Source organism: Micromonas commoda, chromosome 7, assembly GCF_000090985.2.
Source record: "Micromonas commoda chromosome 7, complete sequence".
Classification (NCBI taxonomy): Eukaryota; Viridiplantae; Chlorophyta; class Mamiellophyceae; order Mamiellales; family Mamiellaceae; genus Micromonas; species Micromonas commoda.
The window spans coordinates 1,084,155-1,101,189 of record NC_013044.1 but is presented as its reverse complement, the minus strand read 5'-3'; the positions used below and the strand labels follow the sequence as shown (position 1 = coordinate 1,101,189).

General features: G+C 67.4%; 9 protein-coding genes across 9 annotated transcripts; 5 read left to right on the top strand and 4 right to left on the bottom strand.

The window, feature by feature from the left end:
• Positions 1–10: 10 nt before the first annotated feature.
• On the bottom strand, positions 11–1,524 carry SBPASE (Sedoheptulose-1,7-bisphosphatase). Its single transcript, XM_002503643.1, has 2 exons — positions 1,475–1,524; positions 11–1,294 (listed from the first exon to the last, which is right to left on the bottom strand). Exons 1-2 carry the CDS (start codon positions 1,484–1,486, stop codon positions 152–154), a joined length of 1,155 nt encoding a protein of 384 aa, XP_002503689.1. The 5' UTR covers positions 1,487–1,524; the 3' UTR covers positions 11–151.
• Positions 1,525–1,647: 123 nt separating this feature from the next.
• On the bottom strand, positions 1,648–2,580 carry MICPUN_101597 (predicted protein; the record flags this gene model as incomplete). The annotated part of the gene is made up of 1 exon (XM_002503642.1): positions 1,648–2,580. The coding sequence occupies one exon, from the start codon at positions 2,578–2,580 to the stop codon at positions 1,648–1,650; it is 933 nt and encodes a 310-aa protein (XP_002503688.1).
• A 346-nt stretch (positions 2,581–2,926) lies between these two features.
• Positions 2,927–4,435, bottom strand: MICPUN_60259 (predicted protein; the record flags this gene model as incomplete). The annotated part of the gene is made up of 1 exon (XM_002503641.1): positions 2,927–4,435. One exon carries the CDS (start codon positions 4,433–4,435, stop codon positions 2,927–2,929), a length of 1,509 nt encoding a protein of 502 aa, XP_002503687.1.
• Positions 4,436–4,605: 170 nt separating this feature from the next.
• Positions 4,606–7,152, top strand: MICPUN_60258 (glycosyltransferase family 51 protein; the record flags this gene model as incomplete). The annotated part of the gene is made up of 1 exon (XM_002503995.1): positions 4,606–7,152. The coding sequence occupies one exon, from the start codon at positions 4,606–4,608 to the stop codon at positions 7,150–7,152; it is 2,547 nt and encodes an 848-aa protein (XP_002504041.1).
• Positions 7,153–7,328: 176 nt separating this feature from the next.
• MICPUN_60257 (predicted protein) lies at positions 7,329–7,574 on the bottom strand (the record flags this gene model as incomplete). The annotated part of the gene is made up of 1 exon (XM_002503640.1): positions 7,329–7,574. The coding sequence occupies one exon, from the start codon at positions 7,572–7,574 to the stop codon at positions 7,329–7,331; it is 246 nt and encodes an 81-aa protein (XP_002503686.1).
• A 91-nt stretch (positions 7,575–7,665) lies between these two features.
• Positions 7,666–8,745, top strand: MICPUN_101594 (predicted protein; the record flags this gene model as incomplete). The annotated part of the gene is made up of 1 exon (XM_002503994.1): positions 7,666–8,745. The coding sequence occupies one exon, from the start codon at positions 7,666–7,668 to the stop codon at positions 8,743–8,745; it is 1,080 nt and encodes a 359-aa protein (XP_002504040.1).
• Positions 8,746–8,822: 77 nt separating this feature from the next.
• MICPUN_60255 (predicted protein) lies at positions 8,823–9,290 on the top strand (the record flags this gene model as incomplete). The annotated part of the gene is made up of 1 exon (XM_002503993.1): positions 8,823–9,290. One exon carries the CDS (start codon positions 8,823–8,825, stop codon positions 9,288–9,290), a length of 468 nt encoding a protein of 155 aa, XP_002504039.1.
• A 113-nt stretch (positions 9,291–9,403) lies between these two features.
• Positions 9,404–14,484, top strand: MICPUN_101593 (ARID/BRIGHT DNA binding domain protein; the record flags this gene model as incomplete). Its single annotated transcript, XM_002503992.1, has 2 exons — positions 9,404–9,608; positions 9,773–14,484. 2 exons carry the CDS (start codon positions 9,404–9,406, stop codon positions 14,482–14,484), a joined length of 4,917 nt encoding a protein of 1,638 aa, XP_002504038.1.
• A 1,162-nt stretch (positions 14,485–15,646) lies between these two features.
• MICPUN_108671 (predicted protein) lies at positions 15,647–16,905 on the top strand. Its single transcript, XM_002503991.1, has one exon. It carries the CDS (start codon positions 15,657–15,659, stop codon positions 16,647–16,649), a length of 993 nt encoding a protein of 330 aa, XP_002504037.1. The 5' UTR covers positions 15,647–15,656; the 3' UTR covers positions 16,650–16,905.
• The last annotated feature ends 130 nt before the right edge of the window (positions 16,906–17,035 follow it).

Below are 17,035 nucleotides of genomic sequence, written 5' to 3'. Positions count from 1 at the left end.
TCGGCTCGATCATCGATGAATGTGTTTGTTGTTGAATCTGATTAATACAGTTCGCTCGCTGAACTACCTTCTGAGCGTCGGATCAATTCATCGACGTCAGCTGGGTAACGAAACGAGAGCACCCCCCGCGCCGTGATCGTCTCATAACCGGTTACTTTCCGAGGACGAAGCTGTTGAAGCGATCAACCTCGTTGGCGGAGCCGATGCAGAGCGCGGTGCGCTGGTCCACCTGGGTGATCTTCACGTCGAGCACGGAGCCACCGGTGACGCCGTCGGAGGTCTTGCCGCCGGCCTTCTCGACGAGGAGGCCGAAGGGGCTCGCCTCGAACGCGAGGCGGAGCTTGGCGGGGGACTTGTCCGAGGTGGGGTTGGTGAAGATGCCCATGTTCTTGGTGAACTGCTGGTACACGTCGGGGACGAGACCGCCGGAGTAGCGGAGGGTGTACTTGTTGTCGATGTAGTAGTCCATGAGCTTCTTGTAGCCGGCGACCTCCTGGCCCGCGCGCATGTTCGCCGGGGAGAAGATGCGGGAGTCGGGGTTGATCTTGATCTGCTTGCGGGAGCAGATCCAGGGCTCGAAGGTGCCGTCGGGGAGTTGGCAGCCGTCGGGGGTGCACCCGTAGGAGAACTCGTACACGCCGTCGTCGAGACCGACGAGGACGGTGGTGCGTGGGCCGTAGATGGCGATGAGCGCGGTGACCTGATCGCGGCCGGTGGCGCCGAGCATGCCGTCATCGCCGGAGCCCGTCTCCTTGGACCAGATGCCGATCATGGTGCCGACGGCCCAGTTGTTGTCGACGATGGAGGAACCGTCGAGGGGATCCCAGCACACGGTGAAGCGGCCGTTGGGGTTGCAGGGCTTCACGACGGGCTCCTCCTCGGAGGCGCCGAACGCGACGACGGCGGAGGACTTGACCGCGTCCCACATGATCTGATCGGCGATGACGTCCACGGAGAGCTGCGCGTCGCCGAAGGTGTTGGAGGAACCCTCGACGGTGACGAGCGCGGAGCGGAGGGCCTCGGTGATGTCGGCGCAGGCGTCGAGCTGCTCCTTGATGACGGTGCGGACCTCGGGGTCGGCGCACTTCGCGTCGAGGACGTTGTCGAGGGAGTCGTAGGACTCCTGCTTCTCGGTGGTGGTGTAGAAGGAGGTGCCGGAGGCGCCGTAGGCGTCGCCGCCCTGGACGCGCACGTCGCGGGCCGCGCGGACGGGCGCCTTGGAGGCCTTGGCGGCGGCGCGACGGGGCGCGGCGCCGGCGGAGGCGCGAACCGCGAGGGTGGGCATGGCACGGGTCTGCGATCGATGGAGCGAGTGGGGCGGCGGGGTATCGGGGTCAGGACCTCGATCGGAGGATCGGGAGCGGGGCGGATTTCACGGTTTCGGGGCGAAAATTTATCCGAGCTCAGCTCGAGCGTCGCGACCCGATCTCGCGCGGGGCGGGGTTCGGGATGCCGCGCGGAGCCCGGGACGCACCATGGCAGCCATCTTTACGAACTGGTGGTTGGTGGAAGGTGGAAGCTGTGTGGAGAGTTGTGGTCGAGACGGACGAGGAGGGCGGCTCGTGAACAATCAATCAATCGGGGCGTCAAACGACAGCCTTAGACTGTGATTGCGCCAACTGTGACTGCTCTTATCCACTTGACTTTTCAGGTTACGCACAGGCAGTCAGTCAGGCATTCAGGGCCCAACTTCTCAAAGCTCGAAAGATCTTGCATCACGTCAGAGGCGGTTGGGCGCTCTGCGCGACACTCGACCCGATCGCCCGGAGGTGTGGGCGCTCGCTCGTCAGCGCAGGGAGAGAGAGGGTAGGAGAACACCCCACAGATCAACAGAATGAGCGTCGTCGCGTTATCGTCGACGCAGGCGGCGGTCGCGCGAGCGAGGCACGGCGCTTCCGTCGCGCGGGGTGCGAGAGCGCTCAAGGGTTGCGGGTTCAACGCGCGTCGTCGACGCGCCTCCTCGACGGCGGTGCGCGCCGCGGGCGGCGAGGATGACACCCCCGAAGAGGCCGCCGCGCGCGCGGGGATGTCAGCGGCGCGGAAGCGGTCCCCCAAGCCCCTCCCGTCGACGTTCGGCGAGGGCAAGAGCAAGGGCAAGGTCAAGGGCTTCGAGGATCCGTTCGAGAAATCCTCGGGATCCAAGCCCCCGGCCGCGTCGCCCTTCGACATGCCCGCGTCCGCGCTCGACGCGGCCACCTCCGCCAAGCCCCCCGCCTCCCCCGCATCCCCCGCATCCCCCGCGTCGCCTTTCGGGGCCGCCACCCCCGCCGCCGCCAAGCCCGCGTCACCATTCGGAGCGCCCGCGGGCGGCGGGGCCAAGCCCGCGTCACCATTCGGAGCGCCCCCCGCGGCGGGCGGCGCCGCGCCGGCGTCACCCTTCGGAGCGGCCGCGCCGGCGAACCCCGTCGCCAAGGAGGGCGCGTCGCCGTTCGCGCAGAGCGGCGCGGCCAAGGGCGCGTCGCCGTTCGCGCAGAGCGGCGCCGCGAACCCCTTCGGCGAGGCGACGGCGTCGAGGGCCAAGCCCAAGCCGGCGGAGGAGGACACGAGGAGCGCGTGGGAGAAGCTGCCAAAGCCGGCCATGGCGCAGGTGGTGATCGTGCTGTCGTTCACGACGATCATCTCGCTGATGCTCGCGACGTTCTGGGTCGTCGTGCAGGTGAGACCGCGTCGTGTCTTCGCCATTCGAACCCTTTGACCCTCTCTTTCCTTTTCTCGTTTTCGCGATGCGCTCGACGCTAACGTCTCGTCCCAATCCCGCCTCGCAGCTGGGAGGTGTTAGCTTCAACGATCAGTAAACGTGATCGTAACATCCCGTACACGTAATCGCACACGCCACGGACAACGTCCGGCTCATCCGCGCGTCTCGTTCGTCGTCACCCTCCCCCGCCCGACGGATCTGCCCCCCGCCCGCTCCCAACTTCCGAAACTACCGCAGCATCCCGCCCAGCGCCAGGCAGTAGAAGAACTCCCCCGCCATCGTCTCGCACGGCTCACCCGCCCGGCTCAAATCCACCCGCCCGCCGCCGCTCGCCCGCGCGCTCGCCTCCTCGCCGACGTCCCTCGCGTCCAGCACGATCCCCCGAAGGTAGTCCCTGGTCGCGTCTAGCGCCCTGGCCTTGGCCCTGGCGTCAACCAGCCGAAGCCTCGCGCGATGCAAATCCCTGAGCGCCCTCGCGAGCCGCCGGGACGGAATCGCGTCGCACATCGCGTCCACCCTGGCGAGGAGCCGCACGACGTCCCCGTCCATAGACTCGACGGACGCGTTCGTCTCCTCGCGTTCCCGGATGCGGGTCTCGCACTCGGCGGAGATCCACGAGAGGAGGGCGTCTCCGGCTGTGGCCACCGCCTTCGGCCGTTCGACGACGACGCCCGCGGGCCCGAAGGAGGCGGGGTCCAGGTCGACGATCTCGCCGTCGGCGTCTCTCGGGAGGTCCCCGACGTGAGTCCCGTAGCCGGCATCGACGACGGCGGCGGCGGCGAGCTTGGCGCGAAAAGCGGCGTCCTCGACCATCGCCGCGACTCTGGGCGTGACCTTCCGGCGGAGCATCTTGCCGCACCTCGCGACGGGGTCCAACGATGCCGTCCCTCCCGCGTGGATCTCGTGCCGCGTGAGCTGCTGCGCGATGCGCGCGGCGGCGGCGTGGGACTCGCGGTCCATCGCGAACCCGCCGCCGCCGCGTGTATCATCGCACAGCTGTGCGTCGGAGGAGAGCGAGGCGGCGTACGCGGAGAGGTCGCGGAAGAAGGACGCGGAGTGGGAGTGGGTGGTGGACCTCGACACGATGGTGGAGCTGCCGGTGGACTTGCGCCGGGGCAGGCCGGGTTGCACGAAGGAGCACTGCCTGGACTTGTCGTCGACGTCGTAGACCTGGACGCGTTCGAAGGAGCTCCAGGTGAGCTTCCTCGCGGCGGTTCCGACGCGCGGCGCGCCCGGGGCGAGAGGTGCGTCGGGAGCGGCTGGGGCGTTAGGGTCCGGGGCGGTGATGGAGCTGTTTCGACGGAGGATGCTCCTCGCCCGGATCTTGACGGGCGCGGAGGGGTCCGGTCCGTCGGGCCTGTCGCCGTCGTCGAAGGGCGAGACTCTGCCCGCCGCGACTTCGCGCGCAGTCGAGTCGAGCTCGGCCAGGATGCCGGACTGCGCGAGCTCGGAGATGAGGTTGGCGACCATCGGATGGGCGTGCGAGGGGGAGAAGACGGCGTCGTTAGGATCGGAGGGCTTGCGCGTGGGACGGCGGGCCGGGGCGGCGTCCTCGGGCCTGGCGACGCTGGTTTTGCTCCGAAAGAGGCTGGCGCAGGTTCCCCCCGAGTCCTGAGGCGTCACCACATATCCGGATGAGTTGCGGCGCGCGCCGGAGGTGTACGCGTTGAAGGGGGTATCGGCGCGTCGGCTTCCTCCCGCCGGCGTCGGCTTGAACTTGGAGGCGGTTCCTCCCATGCGCGCGCGCGCCTCGGCGCCCGAGGTTTTGAGCGCGGTGACGGGAAACTCTCCGAGCGAACACAGCTGGAGGAAAAGTTCTGTTAACACGCTCGGGGCACTTTGCAAGGCGTCTAGCTAGCGGGCGTCTCGCGGGTCAGGTGGCGAGGGCGGCGAGAGGACGGCGAGCCATGAGACCGTCGGAGTTTGCGCCGCACCTCAACGCGGGCTCCATGACACTGCATGCCGTGACGCTGGGCACCCGCGGGGAATGCATCGCTTCGACTTCGTCGTCCTCGTCGACCTCTTCCGGGGACGACGCGCGACGATGGTCCGTCCGCGGTTCGTCGACGGACACGATCGGCCGGGCGCGCGCGCCTTCGGGAAAGCCTCGCGCGACGCACGGGTCAGCGCGGCGTCGACGTTCTCTTCTCGAGGAGAGCGACCGCGCGCTGGAGATATCGCGCCATCCGAGGACCGGATCGTTCCGCGCGCGATGCGTCTCCGCCTCGTCCGCTTCCGACGACAGAGTCGACGCCGCGGGCAGGCGCGGGTACGACGAGTACGGCAGGGTACCCAAGGAGCAGTTCCGCGCCGACGTCATCGCCAACTTTCCGAAGTTCATCCTCGCCAGCGCGGGGCTCATCGCCAGCGCGGTCGCCATCGATCTGTTCAGGTTTTCCAGGTTGATGAGACGCGGGGGGGCCGAGGCGCGTTGGAACGACCTGGCCTCGGGAGAAAACAGCGGCAAAGAGTCTCTCCTCGGCGGCGAACCCACGGTGATTTACGACGTGTGCGGCCGCGTCGTCGCCACGCTGTCGTCGCAATCGGTGCGACTGAGGGACGTCGCGGCTCCCGCGTGGCAAGCCATCGTCGCGACGGAGGACCACAGATTCTTCCAACACCGCGGGGTGGACGTCAACGGCCTCGGGCGCGCGGTGGTTTCGTTGGGCAGGCTCGGGGGCGGGTCGACCATCACGCAGCAGCTGATAAAGAACATGGTGCTCTCGAACGACCGGACGGTGACGCGCAAGCTCGCGGAGATTCTCCTGTCGCTCGAGTTGGAGAAGCGCCTGAGCAAGGAACGCACGCTGGAGGCGTACGTCAACAACGTGTACTGGGGACACGGCGCGTTCGGAATAGCCGCGGCGTCGGCGGCGTACTTCGGCAAGACCCCGGCGCAGCTGGACATCGGCGAGGCGTCGCTGCTCGCCGCGCTGTTACCCTGCCCCGAGGCGCTGAGCCCTTACGCCAACCCCGTCGGGGCGCTGAGGGCTCGCAAGCAGGCGCTGGCGCGGATGGCCAGACACGGGTACCTGTCAGACGACGAGGCTAAGGAGTGGGGCGACGCGCCGTTGCCGCGAACGTTGGAGCTGAGGAAACCCACCGAACTGCAGAGAAGCACGGGGTTGGAGGGAATCGACGATTTCGCCGACGTTTACGCCACGCACAGGCGCAGTTTGGGGCGGGCGGGCATACGTACGGGCACGGGCCCATTCCCAGCCGATTCCCTTAACCGCGGCAAGTCTGCCCCGTACCGGGCTCCGTTCTTCGTCTCCGAGGCGCTCTCCGAGCTCGCGGACCTCCTCGAGGGACGCGAGGACGTGCTCGCCAGGGGCGGCCTCAAGGTTCACACGACCCTCGACCTGGACCTGCAGGAAAAGGCTGAGCAGCTCGTGCTCGAGGACGGGCTCACGACGATTCGCGGCGTCGACAAGGGCGAAGCCGCGCTCGTCGCCGTGGACCCCGCCAACGGAGGCGTCCGGGTGCTCATCGGGAGCAGGGACTACGGGGCGTCGGCGCACAACCGCGCGGTGAGGGCGCGACGGTGCGTCGGGTCCGCGTTCAGGCCGTTCGTGTACCTCGCGGCCCTTCAGTCCGGCGCGGTGACCCCCTCGACTTTGCTCATAGACGAGGCGCACGCGTTCGAGGTTGATGATACCCCCGGCGATGGGTCACACGATTCACGCGACGAGTCACGCGACGAGTCACACCCGGCCGGGCGTCGCGCGCGTACGTACACGCCGCCCGCGAACGGTGACGGGCGCGGACACAGGGGCGTCGTGAACGTGCGCGAGTGCCTGGTGGACTCGTTGAACGTCCCGACGGTCAAGGTGGCGCAGATGGTCGGCGTCGACGCGGTGGCGGCTACGGCCAAGGCGTGCGGGATCAACTCGCCGATGAAACCAATCGGCCCGGGACTTTCGATGTCCGTGGGAGCCCCCGGGTCGGACGTGACGCCGTGCGAGCTGGCGTCGGCGTACGCCACGATCGCCGCGCGGGGGATGTACAGCGCGCCGCACCTCATCTCCGAGGTCAAGGACGCGGACGGTAAGCTCGTGTACAAACGTAAAGGGGTGACGCGCGCGGCGGCGGGAAAGGACGCGACGGGGAAGCTCGGCGGCTTGCTCCGCGACGCCCTCGCGACGAACGGGTTCGTGACCGGCGTGACCGGCGCCCCGGGGGTCCTCGCGGGGGTGGCGGGCACGAGCGACGGGGCGACGGACGCTTGGTTCGCCGGGTACGCGCCGGGTTTGGCGTGCGTGGCGTGGTGCGGGCGGGACGACGGGACCGAGCTGCCCGGCGGCGGCGAAGCGTTGGCGGCGCCGCTGTGGGGACGGTTCATGCGGGCGGCGGGGGCGAGGGGGGCGACGGGGGAGAGGGACGGGCGGGAGGGGAGGCGGAGGAGGAGGAGGAGGAGGAGGACGGATAAGCGGAGGGGCGAGGCGACGGTTTGACTTCGCGTTTGGCTACTCGTCTAATAAAACTCTTACGTACGAAGGTAAATTTATTTTGTCGTCGGGGAGCTTGCTGATGGGGTGCGTCCCGGCTAAGGCGGGTTTCGTCGCCGACCCGCGGGTGCTCGTGAGGCGCTCGTCGGGTACCCCCCCCTACGAAGGATTGGACCTTCGGATCATTCGAGCCCCCGCGTTTCCTTTCGCGCCTTCTCCTCCTTCTCCTTCTCCTCCTTTTCGCGCTGCGCCATCGTCTCGGCGAGCTGCTTCGCCTCGCGTTCCATCGCCTCGATTCGCTCGAGGGATATCGACTTCAGGGGCATGATCTTGGGCTTGGACAGGGTCTCGCCGAGTTGGCCCTTCTCGCTGTACACGAGCCCGGCCTTGGGGATGACCTCCGCGATGTGCGGCCTGTCGCCCTCCATGGCTCGGGAGGAATGAATGTTTCAAACTCGGGCGGAGAAAGGAATACCGCACTCGTGGACGCCCTCGTCAGTTTCGCGGGCACCTGCGACGATGGGGACGCACACGCACTGGTGGGGCTCTCCCAAGGTGATGGGGGGAGAGTTCAAGGAGGAGAATAAGCCGGACCCGTGGGAGCTCAGTCCGTACGAGCTCGGGCGCGAGTACGCGTATCATCACCGCGTGTCGGGCAAGACCGCGGCGTGGATCGTCGCCTACTGCGTCGCGCTGATCTGGGCGGTGCTCGAGGGAGCCGTCGGCGCCCCCGCGCATCGTATCGATGCGAAGGGCAACGCGGGGACGCTCATCACGCACCCCCTGGTCGTCGCGCGATCCACCGCGATACTCCACGCGGGCGTGTGCGTCGTCTTCCACATCCTGGCGCGCCGCGTCTGGTCCGGCGACGACCACGACGATCCGACCAAGCGAGTGGGCCCGCACCTGCCCGCGCGATGCGGACCGCTCGGCATGATCGTCAACTCCGTCCTCGCCGTCGCGTTCGGGACCGTGTTCTACAGCGTGTTATTCTGTGCGTTCAACTACACCTCGCTGTTTCACAGGCCGATCGAGACGATGCACGTCGCCGCGATGGTGTCGTCGTTTGGTTGGGTCCCGGGCGCGTGCTTGTACGGATTTCCGCCGACGTCGGGGCGGTGGCGCAGATCCGGAGCCGATACGAAGACCTTCTGGAACTTCTGGGAGTGGCACAGGGTGTTGTTCATGGGATGCAACGCGCCGTGGAGGCCCGCGGACGCCTCCTGGTTCCTCGCCTTCTGGCTCCCCGCGCTCGGGTGCTGGGTCGGCGCCATGCCCATCCCGCTCGACTGGGGCCGCGCGTGGCAGCCGTATCCGATCACGCTGCTGTACGGAGCCGTCGGGGGAATGTGTCTCGGCCAAGTCGTCGCCGCGGGATGGGCCGTGGCCAAGTGGCGGAGCGACGACGGGTGCGTGCTGGGATTCGGCGGCGAGACGAACGAACGGGAGAAGCGAACGAGATGGATCGAGGAAGTTCGGGCGGATGAGGCGGAGATGTTGGCGAGGGCGAAGAGGAACGACGAGTACGGGAAGAGGCGGCGAAAGGAGGAGCGCGAGCGGAGACGAAGGGAGCGCGAGGAGGAGGAGAAGGAGGATTGAAGCCGACGGCGCGGGTCTACGTCTAATTTTTTACCTAACGAGCTAAGCTTTTCTACTCCAACTCCCCGCGGTCGTCGATGCTTCCGAGCTCCGAGGTGGCCGGCAGCGGCGAGGTGGGCGGTGGGAATTTTTCGTCGCGGTGGCTCCACTGCCAGGCGTTCCACCCCATCAGCGGCAGGGTGAGGAACGCCCCGAAGAACGTGACGCGTCCCCCCGGTGCCTTACCCTCACCACCGCCGAACCTCCACGTCACGGGACCGAAGAACCAGAACCCCATGCGCCGAGCAGTGAAGGGGCCGGCGCAGGGAGGCGCGGAAGGAAAGCGACATCGTCCAGCAAACAACGAGGAAAATCAGTCCGCAGTGGGGATCCGGTCCGATTTCGAAAATGGGCCCAAGTCACAGGCTACGCGGCGTTCCTCCGCACTGGGGGACACTGGGTGTCAGTCTGAGAAAAGTGCGAAATCGCCGCTCGGTTTCAAAGTGTGGGGGACTGTGGGTTCCCTTGGGAAAACGACACATCTCCTTGCCGATCCCCCGACGTGACTCGCACAAAACCCTCGCGTCCGCCCTCTCGCGCGCACGAGGCGCTCGGCGACGTTCGGCGACGCCCCTGATCGTCCGTGTTCAACCTCCCGGCTCCGACGGTCCAACGCGCCATGAGCCAGATCGGCGTCGTGGCGGATCCGGCGGGCGATGGGCCCGTGGCTCCCGGCGCGGTAAAGGGCGAACCGCCGTCCGCGTCGCAGCCCGGAGCCGAGGCGAACGGGGCGGCGGACACGCCCGTCAAGGTGGAGGTCCCCAAGGATCAGATCAGGTTCCCGGAGGTGCCGGGAACGACGTTATCGCTGCGACTCCTCGACGGTGCGTGAGCGCCCCGGGCGCGGGCGCTCTCAACCCCGCATCGCGTCCGTCCCCGCCTCTTCCCCAGAATCTTTCACGCGCGATCTCGCCGCTTTCCCGCCCAAGATCCGCGGACCCCTCCCTCACCGAACATCCATCCCCCGCCCCGATTCGACTCGACGCAGACTTCGAGATCAGGGACAAGCGCGACGAGGGCAAGATGGTCGGGCTCGAGACCAGCCGGATCGCCAACGTCGTCGTCTTCGGCAAGGCGCGCAAGGTGGTGGGCGGCGAGCACGATCGCCCCCACGAAGTCCTCTCGGGCTCGAAAGCAATGACCCCGCTGGACAAACCGCCGCACCCGCTCAAGCTCTCCGAGGTGCTCGACTGGACCGTGTCGTACGCCGACCCACCGTGCGTGTGGCTCGTCACGTTGCGCGCGTGGTACAGGCTCGGCAACCCCTCCCCCGCGTACCTACGCACCTTTGCCGGGATCCAACGACGAACGCGTTTCGTCCGCGCCGTCGCCGCGAAACTTCGGCAAAACTTTGATCTCTCGTGCGACGCCGCGCTGGACGCGATGGCGGCGTGCGATGTCGTGGAGGGAGACCTGCTGGATCCGACGTTCCGGGGCGCGCACGCGGCGAACGTGGCGGCGAGAGAGGCGGCGAGGGCGGAGGCGGAGAAGGCGGCGAGGGATCGCGGTTTAACGGGCGGCGCGATCAGAGCCGCCGGGGATGCCGCGGAGCGCACCGCGGAGCAGACACCGTTGCGGTACACCCGACGCGCCGTGATGGAGGACGCCGCGTTCGTCGCGGCGCAGATCGAGGGTTTGCGAAAGAGCGGCGGGTTGGTGCCCGGGGAACTCTTGGCTCGACCCGCGTGCGTCGATGACCTCCGAACGATTCTAGCCAAGACGCGGAAGGAGGAGGCGGTGGCGGAGAGGCGCGCGCGGTCCAACGCCGCGCGCGCCGCGCAGCGCGCCGCGCTGCGCGAACGGGAGAACGCCAAGCGCGCCGCCGCGGGTGTGCCCATCAACACCAACAAACCGTTGTCTCAGATTGAAAAGGCGAGGCTCGCGATGGCGGATCTTCCCCCGCGAGAACCCCGCACCGCGCCGCCGCCGCCCGCGGAGGGCGTCGTCCCGGACGCGTACGGCGCTCCGCACGCGCTCATCAACGAGACGCTCACGCTGTGGGACCTGACGCAGACCCACGGCGGGTACCTCAAGCTCCCGCCCTGCCCGTGGTGGCGATTCGCTCGAGCGTTTCTGGAACCGAGACCGGATGGAACCGGAGCTACCTCCGAGACGACGGATGGTGACGCGTCGTTCGCGGGGGTCCGGCCCTCCGACGCGGCGCTGGTTCGCGACGTGTGCGTCGCGCTCGTCAGGGTTGCGGAGGGGTACGGTCCCGCCGGCTTTGGCGCGCGTAGACTCGTCGCCCCCGCGATGTCCAAGTCCGTCTCCAAGCTCGAGGAACCCGACGATTTGCGAATGCTGGACTGGGCAGAGAGGGTCGGCGTCACGCTCAGCGTGTACTCGCAGGGAATCGACGGCGCGTCGGGTAACTCGTGGCCCTCCGAGGCTGTGCGCGTCGGCGCCACCGCCGCGGCGGAGGTGCTGTCCAAATCCGCCACCGGCGACGGCGTCGCCGCGGCGGCGGCGCTTCGACCGGCGGAGCGGGTCGCCCTCGCCGCGGCGCTCGCGTGCGTCGCGTGCGATAACGAGACGTTCGGGAGCTACCTCCGCGACCGCGTGGACGACTTGCACGCCGCGCACAGGCTCGGGAAGCTTCGCCTCGCGCCGAGCAAGGCGAGGCCCAAGCCGCCCGCGGACGTCGCGCAAATTTCGTCAATCGCGACGACGGCGCCCGGGGATGAAAACGGCGTAACGCCCGAAAACGGTGTAACGCCCAACGATCCCGCGGACGCGGACGCGGCGGTCGAGAAGGAGGCGGCGGACGCGGAGGCGGCCAAGAAGCCCGCGCGGGTTGGGCCGACCCGCCCGGATTGGGCCGAGTCACTGATTGAGTGGTGCGGCAAAGCGGCGGACAGGGCGGTGTACCTCAGATCCCGGCCGATCGCCAGGGACGAAACCGGCAGGAGGTACTTCGTCCTCGGAGGCGCCGCGGGGGCGAACATGGTCTTCCTGGAGGAACCCTCCCAAACGGAGACGGATGAGCGACGCAAGGAGGAGGAGGAGGAGAGGGAGGAGGAGGCCAAGCTCAAGGCTGAAGAAGCCGCCGACGACGCCAACGACGACGCCGTCGAGGCCAAGGAGGCGGCGGCCAGGGCCAAGGCTGAGCTCCGCGTCAAGCAGGTGGCCGCCAAGTCCCGCGCGTGCATCCTCCGCGGCAAGGCTAAGGACAAGCGCATCGCCGCCGCCGGAGAGTTTGGCGACTGGCCCACGCGATGGAGGTGCTACAAGCCGGGCGTTGGCCTGAAGCGCCTCAGGGACTGGCTCGACGACGACCCGCGGAACCCGCGCGGGGGCGAGGAGAAGCGCCTCAAGTCCCTCTCCGCGCTCCTCGTCAAGGCGGCGAGCCACGACAAAAAGGGGGGACCAATTCCCGGCGACGTCGACACAGCCGGCGGACCCATGTCGCAGCAGCCGGCAACCGATGGGGAGAAGAGAAAGTTCGACTGGGACGCGCTCGCAAAGGAGCTCGGCATCAACGTCGACGGCTACGCGCACCTCGACGACCCGGACTCGAGGGACGCGAAAGAAGTGCTCGTCCCCGAGGCTGAGCAGCGCGACGCCGCCGCCACGGCGCTGTGCTCCGTGGTTCGACACGTCTTATCGAGCGTCACCGCCTTTTGGAAGCAGAAACCCCCGTGGCTGTTCGCGTGCCTCAACCTGCTCTCCGCGCTGCCCGATTCACTCGGCACCGGCAACGCGGGCGTCGGCGCCGCGGACGCTGCGGGCGATAGGCTGTCCGTCCTGGTCGCGAGGGTCATGCCGCCGCTCGAGGCGATGCTGAGGGCGTCCCAAGCGCTGTCCGACGAGTGGCTGGAGCGACGCGAGGCGTGGTTCACGGGCCTCCGCGGCGCCGAGGATTTCGACTTACGGGTGCCGCCGCCCGAACTGATGAGCTACGAGGAGGCGGAGGCTGCGGTCGCGAACGCCGCGGCGGTGGCGGCCGAGGCTATCGAGTTTTCAACCACCGACGAGGCTCTCGACTGCGCCGTCAAGCTCAGCGTGGCTCGGTCCGCCAGACTCCTCGCCACGCTGTGCGCGGCTATCAAGAACGACCCGCACAGGCTGACGCACGACGGCTTCCTCGCCGCCACACCGCCCGCGGCGCACCCGGGCATCGCCGCGTGCCGGCCCGGCGCCACCGTCGCGCTCCTCCGCAAGGGTATGAAGCTCACCCGCGACCGGTACCTGGATCCGAGAGCGACGCCCGAGGGATGGATCCCGCTGAAGGAGCTTCGGCCGGTGGAGCGCGCGGTGGTTCGCGCGGTGGCGTACCGGGGCGGAATCCCCGCCCCACCCGGCGCCGACTACGCGGGCACGCCGCCGTGCTGCTGGGTCCTGCTCGAGCTCCTCGACCCGCCGTTGGAGCAAGTCGCGCGAGGGAGCCGGTGGCGAAAGCCCGAGGCGACGCCGTCGTCGTTCGGAGGCCCGCGGCTGGTATCCGCGCCCGTGTTCGCCGGCGGGGAGATCGCCGATTACATCATCGACTGGGACCGGTACGACAAGTCCGCGAACAGGCCGTGGTCGAAGGGCGCGAGGATCGTCATGGAGTTTGACGACGGCACCGTCGACGTGGACGCGCCGGGCGCGGTGCAGATCATCGCGCCGCAGCCGTTACAGCCGTTACAGCCGCCGGCAGCCGCGAACCCGGAGGGATCCCCCGCCGACGGCGCGGGCGATCCCGCGGCACCCGCGCCGATGGAGGTCGACGGCGCGACGCCCACGCCCGCCGCCGCCGTCAATGTCAATGTCAACGTCCCGCCCGGCGAGCTCATACCCGGCAAGACGGGCATAATCATGGGCGAGAACGGCAAGGAGTTCTGGCTCGGTCGCGTCCACCGCGTCCGCGGCGGCGACGACCCGTGGGAGAACACCATGGTCGTCTTCGACTCGGATCCCGACGGCGATGAGCCCATGTGGGTGTGCCCGTGGGAGATTGAGCTCGCGCCGGAGAAGTATCAGCCCAAGGAGGATCCCGCCGCGATCGGCGCGGCTACGGGCGCGGCCGACGACGACGACGACGACGAGCGAAGCGCGGAGAATCAGCTCAAGGTGGACACCGGCACCGAGATCGCCGAGCGGCTCGGATGGCCCCACGGCGTCGCCGCCGCGAGGGAGGAGTTCAACAACTGGCGGATGACCGCCGCGGGGGTGGAGCGCCTTCCCCGGGCGCCCACATTCGCGGGCGCCGAGCTGGACCTCTACAAGGTGCTCGTGGAGGTGATGTGCCGGGGCGGGTACGAGCTGGTGACGAACGAGAAGCGCTGGAAGACCATCGCGAAGCTGGCGTGCCCCGGCAAGGACCTCACCACGCAAACCTCCGCGTCCTTCGCGCTGCGCACCAACTACCAGAGGTTTCTGCTGGACGTGGAGAGGTGGCTGTGGGAAAACGCGGACACGTTGGGACCGCGCCCGGATGCGTTCACGCCCGCGGAGTACGACGGGGAGCACGCGGAGTACGACGCCGACGGGGCCGTCGGCGGGGCCGCGGCCGCTAATTCCGCGAAGGTAACGTTCACCATGAACAAGAAGTACGAGGGGGACGACGACGGGGACGAGTCTGAGAAGGCGTCGGATGAGGGCGACGAGGGCGCGCCGGAGGGCGAGGAGGATTACGTGGCGGACGAGGACTCGGACGATGGCGACGACGAGGACGAGGACGACGATGACGACTCGGACGAGGACTTCAAGATGGTGTGATGGGGAGACGATGCGGGGAGACGAGTCGGGACGATCGGCTCGCGCCCGACCCATCGAATAGAAAACGCGAAACGCCCGCAAAAAAATCCGAGGTTCAGAACTCGTCAATCACCGATAGAACCGGGTCCTCTTGCAGCCTTTCGCGAGGAAATAACGCTATTGCTGAGCGACATATCGTAACAGACACGGCACTTCCGGGCGCGCGCGCACAGAACTCTGAACCGGTGCGACTCGAACGGCACCGCGACGACGAGCATCGCGTCGCCTCGCGTAGGTGGGGCGCCGCGCGACGCGGGGTGAGAACGTCGATCGAACCGACGGCGCGGGGCTCGCAGTCTTCCGCGATGATGAGTTCTGGTGCAACGTCCACTCCTCGGCGAAGGCGCGCGACGGCGGCGACCGCGCGGGACCCCTCCGGGGCTCTCGCCGAGAGCGACGGGTTCGACGCTTGGCCGATGAGAGTCGTCACTTACATCGCGTACTTGTTGCTCGTCTCGTCGCTCCTCTGGACGCTCTTCCGAGGTTCGGGCCCCGAGGCGCCAAACGCGGCGGGGTGATTCGCGCCACGACCGACACGACCGACAACCGGGTCGAGAGATGGGTGAAGTTTCTTCGGACTGTTTGCCCGTGTCGTAATTTTCGGGAATTTCGAGACATGTCAGAGACACCAATTTGGGGTTCGTTAACCCCCAACCGTGCCTTTTTTTGGGCCTTTTTGGCAATCCGAAGTCCTTTTCCGGACGGAGGGCCGTTTGGCGGCCCCATTCGTGTGTCGGTCGCGCGCGCGGCGAGGTGGGCTCGAGGACGGCAAATGTGCGTCCCGCCCGCGAGAAAAGAGAGAAATGGAGTCCCAATGATCGGCCGAATGGGAGGCGGCGCCAAAGGTACGCACCCAAGCGCGTTCAAACCCCGCGCCACCGCGCGCCCTTTCCGTCGATCACGTGGCGCCCTTTCCCACCCGAAGTCACCCCCATTCCGTCCCTGCGTTTTCCTCCCCTCCCCACCCTCGCTCGGGCGCTGACCTTCGCGATCTGAACCCTTTAATCCGCCCAGGATGCGTTGGCAAGGAGGTTTACCTCGATGACCTCACCGCCATCCGCAACGAGGCGCTCTTCGCGCCCCCCCGCTTCGTCAGCGCCTGGCTGGAGCGAAACCTGAACGACGCGCGCGACATGGAGATCGCCGTGCTCCTCTTCAACATCGCGGTGACCATGTGGCCGGCCGCGGTCTTACTCTTCGTCTACCCCTCGCACATCCTCGGCGGCGTATACTTCGCGCTCTTCAACGCGCTCTACCTCCAGCGGTTCATCCTCGCGATGCACTACAGCACGCACCGCAGGCTGTTCAAGCCCGGCTCGTTCGCGGGGGAGACGCTCAACAGGCTGAACATCTGCCTCTACGCGCCCATGTTCGGCATCCCGTGCAACACGTACAGGCTCCACCACATCGTCATGCACCACGTCGACAATAACGAGTGGAACAAGGATCTCAGCGCGACGGAGGCGTACCAGCGCGACAACGTCCTCCACTGGGTCTGCTACTGGGTCCGCTTCATGGTGGGCTCGTGGGTCGAGCTCCCTTTCTACGCCCTGATCCGCAAGCGATGGAACCTCTTCGCGCAGGTCACCGCCGGGTTCGCGCTGACCCTGTCATCGTGGTACGCCGCCTGGCACTGTGGCTCCGCGCCTTTCGCGGTGTGGACGTGCTTCGTCCCCTTCCTGGCGGTGTCCACCGCCCTGATGTTTGGCAACTGGTCTCAGCACGCCTTCGTCTGCCCGGTGAACCCCCGGTGCAACTATCGACTCACGTACGCGGTGCTGAACCATCCGGACAACCAGCGCTCGTACAACGACGGGTTCCACACTCTGCACCACGCCAACAGCATGATCCACTGGAGCGAGTTTCCCGCTAAGTTCATCGAGAAGCTGGACGAGCACGCGGCGAGAGACGCGCTGGTGTTTAACGAGATTGGATTCTTCCACGTCGGGCTCGCGCTCTTCTTCAAGGCGCACGGATACCTCGCAGATCACTACGTGAACGTGGGGCAGCCGAAGCGGACGAGGAAGGAGCTCATCGCGCTCATGAAGGAGCGCCTCAGGCCCATGCGCAGTTGGGGGGACAAAGACGAGTTCCCGGAATCGAAGAAGGCGACGAAGGCGGCCTGACCCGCTCTGCATTTTATGTTCAACCCGGGGAGGGAGATGAGCATCACCACCCCGACTGTATGCCTATGAAGACACAAAGAAGCCAAGCACGGACGCTGGACACCGAGTATTTATTCAATGTCTTAATTTTGGGGACGACGATCGGCTCTGAAACGTCGAACCTCGCCGTCCCGGAGGTAGAGAAACGCACGCATCACATTCACATTATTATTTGGGGGCAAAACACCGCCGTTCTAATATAAATAAGCAACGCTTCAAACATCTACGCCCGAATCAATCCCCAACACCGAAGCACCCCGACGTGTCTGCGAGGATCGTAGACCGCCGCTCGCTTCCCCCGCGCTCGCTCGCGCCGCGTCCGTCCGACGACCAAATCAGTCGACGCC